This window comes from Alternaria arbusti (assembly GCF_024043155.1).
Source record: "Alternaria arbusti strain BMP 1465 chromosome Unknown scaffold_7, whole genome shotgun sequence".
In the NCBI taxonomy this organism is placed as follows: Eukaryota; Fungi; Ascomycota; class Dothideomycetes; order Pleosporales; family Pleosporaceae; genus Alternaria; species Alternaria arbusti.
In genome coordinates this window covers 1610733-1622873 of record NW_026249947.1, presented here as the reverse complement: position 1 = coordinate 1622873, position 12141 = coordinate 1610733, and the positions used below count along the sequence as shown (strand labels likewise).

The 12141-nt window shown below is 51.7% G+C and overlaps 7 protein-coding genes across 7 annotated transcripts; 5 read left to right on the top strand and 2 right to left on the bottom strand.

The window, feature by feature from the left end:
- Window positions 1-504: 504 nt before the first annotated feature.
- J4E86_006350 (uncharacterized protein) lies at window positions 505-1327 on the top strand (the record flags this gene model as incomplete). Its single annotated transcript, XM_051446879.1, has 2 exons — window positions 505-640; window positions 690-1327. 2 exons carry the CDS (start codon window positions 505-507, stop codon window positions 1325-1327), a joined length of 774 nt encoding a protein of 257 aa, XP_051302454.1.
- A 175-nt stretch (window positions 1328-1502) lies between these two features.
- Window positions 1503-2703, top strand: J4E86_006349 (uncharacterized protein; the record flags this gene model as incomplete). Its single annotated transcript, XM_051446878.1, has 2 exons — window positions 1503-2096; window positions 2611-2703. 2 exons carry the CDS (start codon window positions 1503-1505, stop codon window positions 2701-2703), a joined length of 687 nt encoding a protein of 228 aa, XP_051302453.1.
- Window positions 2704-3465: 762 nt separating this feature from the next.
- On the top strand, window positions 3466-4800 carry J4E86_006348 (uncharacterized protein; the record flags this gene model as incomplete). Its single annotated transcript, XM_051446877.1, has 1 exon — window positions 3466-4800. The coding sequence occupies one exon, from the start codon at window positions 3466-3468 to the stop codon at window positions 4798-4800; it is 1335 nt and encodes a 444-aa protein (XP_051302452.1).
- A 771-nt stretch (window positions 4801-5571) lies between these two features.
- Window positions 5572-6264, top strand: J4E86_006347 (uncharacterized protein; the record flags this gene model as incomplete). The annotated part of the gene is made up of 1 exon (XM_051446876.1): window positions 5572-6264. One exon carries the CDS (start codon window positions 5572-5574, stop codon window positions 6262-6264), a length of 693 nt encoding a protein of 230 aa, XP_051302451.1.
- Window positions 6265-6610: 346 nt separating this feature from the next.
- Window positions 6611-7633, top strand: J4E86_006346 (uncharacterized protein; the record flags this gene model as incomplete). Its single annotated transcript, XM_051446875.1, is given in 2 exon segments — window positions 6611-7367; window positions 7386-7633. The coding sequence occupies 2 exon segments, from the start codon at window positions 6611-6613 to the stop codon at window positions 7631-7633; spliced, it is 1005 nt and encodes a 334-aa protein (XP_051302450.1).
- A 652-nt stretch (window positions 7634-8285) lies between these two features.
- Window positions 8286-9407, bottom strand: J4E86_006345 (uncharacterized protein; the record flags this gene model as incomplete). Its single annotated transcript, XM_051446874.1, has 1 exon — window positions 8286-9407. One exon carries the CDS (start codon window positions 9405-9407, stop codon window positions 8286-8288), a length of 1122 nt encoding a protein of 373 aa, XP_051302449.1.
- A 1340-nt stretch (window positions 9408-10747) lies between these two features.
- Window positions 10748-11689, bottom strand: J4E86_006344 (uncharacterized protein; the record flags this gene model as incomplete). The annotated part of the gene is made up of 1 exon (XM_051446873.1): window positions 10748-11689. The coding sequence occupies one exon, from the start codon at window positions 11687-11689 to the stop codon at window positions 10748-10750; it is 942 nt and encodes a 313-aa protein (XP_051302448.1).
- Between the last annotated feature and the right edge of the window lie 452 nt (window positions 11690-12141).

Sequence of the window (12141 nt, the reverse complement as noted above, 5' to 3'; positions counted from 1 at the left end):
TCATGCCGACTTAGCGGGGAGTCGCACTATTGGTAGCCTCGACGGCACCGAGGTCTAGTTCGCGGTAAAGTGGTCCCACTTGGCTGCTTTTTGCGATAGACCATTGTCGGGCATGATGGCAAAACGGCGGTGTTGAGGTGTGATGGGGCTACAGGTGGCCGGGTGGACCTGGTAGCATGCTTGCTGCCCATCCTGTATACGATGCATTTGCTGGCAGCGGGGCGGAGGGTTAGAGATACAGTTTGCTAGAGTGAAGGCCTTGATTGTTCCCTGCAATGCGATCAAGCCACAGTTCTTGGGAGCGGCTGCATCGGATGGCATCGCGTGGTGAGGTGCATGCAGATAGTGAACGCAGAGCGCCGATCTTCCGATGCGTTTGGATTGGGGTTAGTCGGCTTGGCGTCACAGGCCACGTGACAGCGTAGAGCAGTGCCCAGGTGGCGATGAGACGCGTCGCGTTTCTTTGCTTCCATCCCGCCTTGTGCACCAGCAACACAATATGACATGTCAACGGATCCGCCACCGCGTCCTTATCGGCTATACCCCGCCTATTGTTTCAGAGCATCACCTACATACAATATCTGGGTGAAGCTCACTGCGGCAGATGTGCAAGCTCTTCGGTCTGAGAAGAACTTTCAAGGTAGCAGCGATTCTAACGAGTGCTACGACTATTGCTGACACGTGAACAGCCCAGCGCATTTATTTTCATCTCAATCACCCTATCCGCTATGTACGCATCGTCGGCGTCGTAGTAGCAATTGATGACATCAATCTCAAATACACGGCCCTCACCATCGACGACGGAAGCGGCGCCACCATCGAGCTGAAGATTGTACGATTACCTCCCGTCGAGCAGAACCCCGTCGATACGTCCTCGGACACGAAGATCAAGAACTTGAACATCGTCAGTCGATTCGGCATCTTCGACGTCGTGGTGGATGGCGAAGCCCTAGACATCGGCACAGTCGTGAAGGCCAAATGCCTGATCTCAGAGTTCAGAGGCGCAAAGCAACTGGACTTGCAGCGCATCTCGGTTGTCAAAACGACAAACGAGGAAGCACAAGCTTGGGCTGAGACCGCTGCGTTCAGGCAGGCAGTCTTGTCGCGACCATGGCGTATAACGTCGGCCGAACACAAGAAGATCAAGCATGCGATCAAGGCGGAAAAGAAGAAAGAACAGGATAATGAACGACTGCAGGCAGAATACAAAGTTAAGAAAGAGGAGCGAAGGCTGGCGAAGGAGGTATACCTTGCGCAGAGAGAGAAGAAGCTTGAGGCGCGACGGAGGAAAGAGGAGGTTATGCTGAACAGTGGCGCTCTGATATGAGATGGGGGTTCCTTCCCATATGAGGGTCTGTCAGCGAGCCAATGAAGCTGGGTGAGTGCGGGGTTTTGGTGGCGCAGCACGCCTGATCGATCAGCTTGACTTTACGGTACCACATAGGCTATCTCCAACCTGTTACGTGCAGCATCAAGGTCTTCAAACCCCGAGATCCTTTATCATGGAGCGCTTACTCGACCGCATGCGCGCGCAGAGTTACGACCTCGGCACAAAACTACGCCTGTCAAGATTGAGGAGACACGAACATACTGGCCAAGCCCAACCTAGAACCAGACCGCAGTCGGAGTCAAAGGCGCATTCTATTCTGTCTGAACATACCGGCCAGGCTGAGACGACGCATTCGAACCCTCACACAATACACGAAGCTCTTCAATACGAACCATTATCTCGAGATCGAACCATTCGAGTCATCGACTTGGCTCCCGGCACCTGGGACGAGCCTGTGACTTGCTCTTTGAGGACCATCCACGTAGACGACGACGACACTCGCTACGAAGCCATCTCCTATGCTTGGGGTGACCTCAACGATCGCAAAACTGTAGTTTGCAACGGACATGTCGTCAGCACCACCCGCAGTCTGTTCGAGGCTTTGCAGCGCTTCCGATGCGCCGATACTACGAGAACGCTTTGGGCCGACGAGCTCTGCATAAATCAGGCCGATAACGAGGAGAGGACCATGCAGGTGCAGCGTACGGTCTTCATCTACGCAAGTGCCGTTCGCGTGCTCGTGTGGCTGCAACATGAAGACGATCAGGTAGTTCAAGATTCACTTGATGCCATATGCCAATTCGTATGTGAGGAAAATGGCTTTACCCGATTCGGATATCCTGTTATACAACGTCATGTGCTGTATCAGTGGCGTGGTGCCGAGGTGACCAGCGTCAGCAGCGAATATTCACCCGTTAACGATTCTGCTGCGATGGACGCCCTGCGTCGTATATGCGCCTTAACCTGGTTCACGCGACGACCGGTGGTTCATGAGGTGGCTTTAAGCACGTCAGTGTTCTTCTTCTGGGGACACGCTAGAATCGCATTCGATTGGCTGGGTATTGCGAGCATGTGCTACCTCATGAAGTTCGGCAATACCGGTGACAATATACTGCATTGCTATGATCTCTTTTCCTTAAGTTATAGCGATCCTAATGTCCCGTAGTATGGTAGAGTAGGTTTTAATCATGCAACGTAATCAAGCTAAATGAACAAAAGCTGTCGGAGGCCTATACTAGAACTATATGTGGTAATAGTGAAGAAGTTAAACTATAATATAGCTTAGAGCCGGAGGCCTCCACGACTGCATCGATAACATCCAATACGGCGCATTACGTTCGGTAGAGGAGCTCAAAACAACATCGCGCAAGTGAAAAATGACACATCGTCCGAACGCGTTAGTTGAGCTGTGACGTGGGAGGCTGTGGATGATGGGACGGGGGTTAGTTGCTACATGGTTTACCACTCGGACTATCGAGATCGAGGTCAATAACAACAATGGGCGTCACATTTCCCACGCTGAGCATACTTTCGCAAATATATGTTGCTTGCGAGGTCTCGTCCAATAACAATCCTTCGAGAGGGCTTACGTGATAAAGAGGAGGGTTGTGCGAACAGTCAATCACAACCGAGTCTCGATGTCGACCATCACAAAGACTCGGAACTTCCAACGCAGCGTGCTTTCATTATGTCGACCATCACATGCTGCGATATGCTGCCCCGAAGAACGCTATCTTATCGGCTAGACCACTAATGTAGTGTAGTGCTTGTCTGTACCTGGAGTACTTTTAGGCCGCTCGTTACCTTCATTGTGACCGCGGAGGTCAGTGCGGGGTTTCGTATATAAGCTATTTGGTAACTGATGCCTGGCGCTTACTTCGATCTCGTCAAATAGTCAACTCCTCGATCGTACTTTCTTGTCCTCTCCTCTCCCCTTTACAGGTACTTTAAGGGCTTACGGCTACCTTTGGGCTGCTACTCTCACACCGGTATACCACCGCTGGACGTCCAGACACGCCATTCGACTCCCAACCCTTCTTCTCATTGCGGTGGGTAGATAACGAAGCCAGACCATAGTCCCCTTACCAAGCGAAGAGTCTTCTATCCGAGCGCATCTTCATCGTCACCACGAAGCCATGCCTGAGCTACAGACACGACTCAAGAAGCTCGCCCAAGATGGCGACCCGAGCCGCAATTTCACGGTCAAGATGTACCCACCCCCAGAGAACAAGAAGTTCACCTCTCATCGCGACTATCGTTATACACTGAATGGCCCACCTCGTCAGATGAACGATGCGCTGATTCGCATGGTCATTAAAGCCATCCGCGAACTAAGCAAAGATCACATGCTGTTTGCAGCAGCAAGAATATGGCCACACAACCTGGACGAGACTCTACCCATCTGGCCTGGACACGCTGGTGGCGCTGTGAAGTTGTATGCTTTCACACAATCGTTCGAGGAGTTTCCCATGGCTACCGAGATCCGCGTTGCTCGAGGTACTACGACGCTGACTACCGATAACGTGCAGATTCGCAAGAAGTGGAAGGGCAAAGGAGCTGACAGAGAGCCTTGGACTGAGCTCAAGCGTTGGCTTCTAGAGCTTCCAATTCCTGCTCAAATTACTCATGGTACCGACAATCGAGGTATACCTCGTGTCATACTCGCTCAACAGTTGTGGTGGAGCAAGCGGGGCAAGAGCTTTCGCCTGATGTCTCTACCGATAGAGATCCGCCTTATCATCTTCCAGCATGCCCTCGGCGAGAATATATATCCCCGCACCTACTACAATCGTGTCACGAACCAGCATAGGGTCAGCCTTGGATTTAAACAGATTACACCTAATGCGACAGAGGAACCAAATTCCGCTGCTCGTCCAGAGGCGCCGAACTATGCAGTCTTCCTCTTAAACAAGGGACTCCGCGACGAGGCTCTGCGTGCAGGCTACCAAGGCAGTCGAAAACATTTCACCAGTCACTTTAATCTTCAGGAAGTCATCCATGCGAGCCCCACATCTCCGTACAAGCTACTCAGCCGCATCCATCTTCACTTTAACCTCAGTCATTACTTCGAGTTCTTTGGTATCGATACGCAGCCGATTATCCAGCACTCGGTTAGCAGGAGTCACGGAAGTATATTACAAGGCGTTCCAGACCTCAGACACCTCGAGCTGTTCTTTCCAAGCCCATATGGACCGGACCGAAACAAGACACCATGGAGAAATCACGTTACCTTCTCTCAGCTATATCCTTGCCAGAGAACCGCTGTAGACTGTATTCTCACCTTCGCGTTCCCATACATCAAAGATATTCCTCATGTACACCTCATTGGATGCATCAAGAGCTGCACCAAGTTCAAGTGGTACTACATCCTCAACAAGGAATACGAACAACGCAAGGAAGACTACCGCACACATGGTCACAACCACGAAGTGGAAGTGGCGACCCTACTCGGAAAGTCGCTGAACCAGTAAGTCGAAAAACAACATTACTATCCCGCACGTTGTCGTGTGACCCAGAATCCACGCGCACTTCAACATTGCTTGTCGCAGCATCAACTAATTTGCAACGTAGACTGCCTGGCTGCGATTGCCCTGCATCGTGCATCGAAAAACCAAAAGATATCCACGTCTTCGACCACGACGACTCTTACGTCGCACCTCCGCCCTCTCCATCCGCCGCCCCGCTTACTGTTGGCGGTAGATCCTCGCTGAAGTCCTCGGAACCCAAACCCACTCCATCCTCGGTCGTTCAGAAGGGTGTTCTTTGGTCTAAGGTACTCATGGTGAGCTAAAAGCGTGCGCATAGTGCAGGATTTACGTACTGACATTACTTTATGCACCTTCGAAACCTTGAGAGACGTTGCGCCATGACTATCGCGAGTCGTTGTATCGCATGTGAACGACGAAAACGCAAGTACAAGAATTCGCTATAACGCCCGTCCTACTGGAAGCGCAAGGACCATGGTTATCAACTGTTAGCTAGGATGTGTATGAAGTCTCCCATTAAAACATAATCCACGTTTTCAAAGCCATGAGCGCGTAACGTGACTATTACTCTTCTTCCAAGGAGTCGTCATCTAGCTGATGTGAATGCTTGCGATCTGTGGACTGATCAGGCTAGGTATAGTTGCACATGGACAGTCAGAAGAGCCGCGAATGATCAGTCACAGCAAACAAGAGCAGGTCTATAAGCGGCGTATAGCAGCTGAGTCTGAGCCGCCAGAAGCTCTTCATTCGACAATCATGAGCGACATAGCTGAGCAGCTAACAAACCAACTAAGGCAGGACCTCGGCAACCTACCACAATGGAAAACCGAGACCACACGCGAATGTCTCGACAACGGCGGCACACGGTGGAGCATCACCATAAAGTATCACGAAATGGCCTACGAATACCACAAACTTCGTCTGCTTGCTCGCACCGTACATCGACTGTGCAAAACGCAAATCGGCAAACATCCCGACATTACGGAGGGTATGATCAAAAAGTGGCTCACCGAGGATAACTGGACTGATGCTCAGGTGGGAACGGAGTATCAACGACAGTTTGATGATGCGCAACTTCAAAAGCGTCACGTAAAGAAGCTACTGTGCGAGATGAGGCGGGATTACGGAGACTGCCATTTGGTCCGCGATACACACGTACGTAAATGGAAGAAGGAGGGTTTGGAAGAGGATCAAATCAGAGGCAAGTATCAGGAGTACATGAGCAAGGCTCCGTTGGCGAATCGAGTGGCGGCCTTGCGGTATCGCTTAGAAATCGAGGTGTCGGACAAGTTGCGCGTATCGAATGCCGTCTTACAGAAGGAATGTCGTGACAATCCAGACGACCTCGCCATTGTGGACGCCTATTCGGTGCAATTCGACACTGCTCAGGGAGAAGCTGCGGGAGAGGATGCAGGAGCTGTACAGAAGGGAGCTGCTGAGGAGGGGTAAATCAGAGTAGTCGGAAGACATGAAAGAGGATCAGTAGCAGCTAGGCAACTATTTGGCGGAGTGAATATCACAGAATCATGGCTGTATTGATCAAACATATCTCGCTATACATTGATCGGACTAGCGCACAACGTCCATTGCTGCGATGCGTACCCCATGAAGATACAGTCTTTCGCCTGTCTGACAGTATTGTAACATCGCCCTTACATTTCAGGACGGTGCGCTGTTTTGAAAGACGATACGCATACAAACGGCTCCTACTGCTCGTCAATATCTGGCCTCAAATCGACCCTGCGACTGGTTCTCAATCCCCAAAGTCAGAGTAAGACACCGCAAATCGCGCACCATGGCCGACAATGACAGCCCTCCCGATGAACCCGCGGTCACGCGTGTTGCGCTAGGCGACTGGAGCAGGGACGAATGTCTATACATCCAGTTGCATAGCGAACTGCTCCTTGCCGTCGCGCACCTACCTGCCGCACCCTTTCATTCGATCAACGACATTTCTCAGTATGTTGGCTACTGTCAGTACTTCGCTCTTCCGGACGCCGCGACCAGTGACTCTCCAGAAGAGACAGGCAGCGGAGTGGTAAAAAGTATCAACACCTTCACCGCCAAGCGGGACGAGCTATCCGGATGGGTCATGTGGGCTCTTCAAGCGACGAAGATAAAAGCTACCTTCGACAAGAAGTTCCACGACATCAAAGTGTCACCGGCCATGCTTCGGGAGTACCGCAAAATACGCGAGCGAATTGGCTTCGATACATACATATACAACCCAAAGTTGTACTCCGCGCTTTGGTCGTTCCTCGAAGACGCTGCTCGGAACCAGTTTCCGGAGTACCAAGGAGACGTCACTCAGGCCGAGCACACACGAGATATCGACAACGATGGTAACGCCCACTCCGTGACCAAATCCGGACCTGTCAACGACCAGGCGAACACATCGGACCAGGACCTGATGGACGAGGGTGACACATCTGCCGCGGACGACGACATGAACTCCGGAGCGACTGATGAGGAAGAACAAGCAGAGCCTGGAGGCTTCGCGCAGGGTCAGGTCCGCGCTAGGTGTACAGGCACCAACAATGACGGAACGGCCTGTCAGCGAAGAAGTCTAGATATTGAAGAGAAGGATCGTGCGAGTTGGCGATGCCATCTCCATGATCCGGAGAAGAAGAAGATCACAGCCGCTGCTCGCGCGGCAAGGAATGCAGCGAAAAAGGCAGCTGCGGCATCAGAGCCCAAGAAGCAGAAGGGTGGTAACAAGGAAGGGGAGGGAGAAGATGCGCAGGCAGGCGGAAAACGCGCTCGGAAGCCTGTAGCAGTGGCTGGAGAAGGAGCAGGTCGGGCATCCAAGAAGCGCTAAAAGTAAACGCCAGCATATCAAGAAAAGTATATCCACAGATGTCGGCAGAGCAGGCCCCCAAGCGGCTTCATACACATCGATAAAGAAAGTTCGGATTGAGGGCGAGTATAAGTGAAGGACATAACGGGCAGTAAAGATATTGGCGGCGCGTCAAGTCTGTCGTGTGGTACAATGGAGATGAATATAGCGAGGCGCCATTAGTACACCAGGAGCCTTGCTGAAGCATTCCAGCTTCGTGGTGTTTACCGGCTTGCGGTTCCAGTAGCAGGCCCCTGTGTGACAATCGAATGAGTAAATGAAATGTCTGCAATTGAGCCTTCTTGTAAAATCACCTGTGGCTTTATGGCACTGTCGTCATTCGTTGGAAGTGCCATTTGTGCCAATATGCAATTTGTTAGGGCGGCGAGCGATGAATGATGAGATGCGCGGGTGGTGGGCAGGGGCGAAGGATGGAGAGGAAATGAGGACGAGTTTGCAGCACGCTATGACATCATCACTATACAGTGTTCCCGACGCGTCCGCGACGCGACAGCAACTCCGATCCCACCCCCCTCTAATAGCACCAGCGCAGCCCCGAGATGACATTCCCGCCGCCTCTCCATTTTCTCTTATTTGCCATCTCTGTCTCCCTAATCCTATCTTTAGTACCCCTTCAAGCTTTCCACTCCTCTCGAAAACATTCCCGTCTCACCGCTTCTTTCGAAGCCCCGTAGTACCTCGCCTTCGTATGGTACTGGCCAGACAAAGCCTTGTGAATACGGACGCCTGTAGAGTTTCCCTTGGCATGTACATGACGACTTCCCTGCAAGATGACCGTTTCGGGATCCTCGTAGTGATCTTCCGCAAGCTTGGACTCATGATCCAGGCCAGCACGACCTCTTTGTAGCAGTAACCCTGCAATGAACTCGTGGTACTTCGGATCTTGGACATTCTCCATGCGATCCATAAGTTTTCGATCGATGTACCAGGTCTTCTTGCGCACCGCAGTACCGGCCTGCAGGGAAACGCTACCAATTCGTTCCCAATATTTGGTCGTCCTTTGTGCAAGGAGTGACACGGGTTGTGTATCCGTATATTCTACCAGATTAACGTATCCGAGGCAGTCACTTTTGATAGCCATTGCTATGCAGAAATTCGCGAATTCTTGGCCGCCAGCAGAAAGGATCCGTTCCAGCTTCTCCAAAGCATTGTCGCCTTTGAGACCTACACCAGAGCGCACAAATGCTTTACTTTCTTTAACGGTGACTTCGATATTGACGTTGTTGATAGTGGTCTTGCGGTTGGTGCGTCCATACCTATACATGACTGCGTGAATAGCATCATCCAGCAGGCGACCGACTTTCGAACGATCCTTATAGGTCATGACCCATCCCCAGGGCCACAAGTCGTTTAACTCAAACAAGATATCGAATCTGTCGAGGTTGGTGGCATCGGCAACAGGTGTGTCAACCCATCGCAGGCGAGGCTCCAGACGTAAACCATGTTCGCGAGTTTCCGTCCTATGAATAACGATTCGGAGCGCATATCGCAACCCCACGCGCAGCGAACATGAGCGCTGGAGAACCTCGACACGGATTTGACGTGAGGCCTGACACAGGCCAGCAGCGTGGTGCTTTACGGGGCGAGGAAAGGCGGACGACCGAGGTTGATAGAGTTCAGATGGCTCATAAATGTCGAATTCGGATACATCCACAGGCTGCGGGTTGTGCGTAAGTAGCAGTAAATCGATGATCTCATCGCGAAGCTCTCGGGGCAGGGTGAGTAAGGAAGCCATGGCTGCACAATTTGACTAAAAGACGGAGGTAGCACTACATTTATAGAGAGTCGGAAGTGTGAATTGTTGGAATCCAGGCTGCTTCACTGGAGTACCAAGAGTTGCAACGCCAACGATGACTCCCAGGTAGGAATCCCTAGCGAGCCACTCACAGCCATTGCATTTCAGAGGCGACCGATATGCGAAGAACTTAAAGAGACATCCTGGGCTTTTTGTGCAAGGGTCTGCTTCAGTCTGTGGCATTGTGGGGTGATGTTACCATGGTACCGCCAAAGTCTTCGTAAGCCTCCATCTTTTCCGACGTTTTCTCCCACACCGCTACAAGAACACCCCTGGGCATCGCCCTAACGCTACACAACAACCTCGCACCCATGCCTTCACTTACCAGAGCTATGGCAGATCGCAGATGGAAGTGTGTCTCAGCCAGTCGCTACGCCGTGCAAGTCTCGTTTTGCATGTTTGCAGTCTACCTTTCCAGCCTCATCACGCAGACGTCTACTCCCACAGTAATGATATGGGGTAGCGCGCCATACATCGGCCTCATTGTCGCTTTCGGAACACGATTCGGCCCAGCCGATATGACTGCGTCCCAAACATACTGCGTCATCACTACAGTCATACTCTTATACCTCGATAAAGCCGCGACCGCTATTGGCAAGACTGCCGAGCCAAACTTCGAAGCGACTGGACTTCAGCACCGCGCTGTACACTTTGCGCTTGCTTTCTTCGTCCTTTCCGAGCTGGAATATCACCGACAATACTACGCTACGAGAGCTTGCAAATATTCAGATACCTCTTCGTGGCGTTCTTGGATTGCTGACGCCGATCGCACGTTCAATATCTCGAGACATCAGAGTGTATATTGGCATCTGGGATCTGTCGATGAAAGAAACAATCAGGAATTGAAGGAATCCTTCGCATCAACGGTGTACTACATCCTACGTGTGCTCCTCTTCGACAGCCTACCATTTCACTTAGTCGGTGGATGCTTTAATTACGCGATCAACAGCACGGTAAATCCGACCCCTGCGAATGGCCGCCTGGTCATGCAAATGATGGGAAACTTCAATGTCTTCTTCAATACAAAGACTATATGGGGCGTCTACTTGAACCTCTGGGTACTGTCCAGGGTCGTACGACAAGCCAACTTCATTACCGTTTGGGGCATCTTCCGAGTGTCATCTGGTGCTCTTGACTGGTGGAACAGGAAGCGAGTAAATGTGTCTCACGAACATTACGAGAAGTCGCAGGGTGGTCAATAGCTGTGACGAGTACATGCTGAGCATTTTCGGATAGTGTAGTAGTAATGCCAATTCATTTAAGTCTAAATGCTACGTCATTTACGCCAACAACATCTTCATAACATCAGCAGGCGTCCTCTTCGGCGCTGCGATCTCCAGCACCTCCTTGCTTGTCGTTTCCGCCTTCGCCTCGCCGTTCCACGCCGATTGCGGAGCACGCTTGATAGAACCTATCACGTTCTTTGCCTGGTTCGACGCAGCGACCATGTCGTCTACGAAAGACAGATCCTTGAACTTAACGTCCTCAACTTTGGCACCGATGTGCTTCTCGACCATCGCTACAACTTCATCGCCTGTGATGTCCTCCGGGCCGTTGAGGACATACCTGCGCTTGTTGTGCGCAGAGGTGTCTTCCTGGAGTAGGAGATGCGCAGCAAAGACACCAACGTCATGGGGATCAATGACGCCGACCGGTCCATCAGCGCTCGCCATCGTGCGCAATGTGTGTTGTTTTCCGCCGTTGCGAACGGCCTTGATCAGCTCAGCAGCGGGCATAAGCCAGAAAGTCGTGAACACGTTTGGCTGCAGTGATGTCCAGTGCATACTTTCATAGGCGGGTGAGTCCAGCATGGCCTCAATGGCCCAGTGCGTACGTGGGTAGTAGGCAGGGCAGTCTGGCTTCACATTCGCGGCTGTTGTGGAGATGCGCACGACGTACTGGACGCCAGCGTCACGGGCTGCAAGGTGGAATGTCGATTCTTCGGCGAATTGGTTGGGCTCGTTGTGTGAGGCTATGAATGCGCGAGCGACATTGTGTTCACGTAGCCAGTCCGCGGTGATCTCGACCCATGTGTATTCGATGATCTCGACATGGGGGAATTTGGCGAGAGCTTTTGCTGAAGAGCTGTTTGCAGATCGTGTGATGGCGAGGATGCGATAGTCGGAGAATGTCTTGCTAGATTTGATGAGGTTTGAGAGGGTCTCAACAACACTGCGGCCAGTGTTGCCTGTAGCGCCGACGACTAGGAATGAAGAAACCATGATCAGGACGGTGAAAATAAAGATGATTGAGTTCGAGGGGCTTGTTTCAGTGCAGGCTGATGATGCATGTTAATCGATCGAGATATCTACCTTTTGTACAAAGTTGCGGAGTGTCGACGACTCCGAAGTGTCACTAGCTGCGGAGTGCAACCAGCTGTTGAGCGCTGCGCGTTACATCACGCACCCGGAATTTGTCCGAAGTCTGACCAATCAGGTAAGCGCGGAGTGGAAGCCGTTAGCATGTTGTGGCGGGCGCTAGAAGAAGATGGGTACCTCGCGCGACAACCATCCAACACTGAAAAAAAGAAAACGCGGAAGCGGAACAAGCCGAACAACAGCAGTTGCGGGTTTGTTAGTTATTGAATGTTGGAACAAGCAGAAACCAAAATCGCATTAGTACTACTCCACGAGGAGATCAACGACTGCACATAACGTCCAACCTCCCAATGACA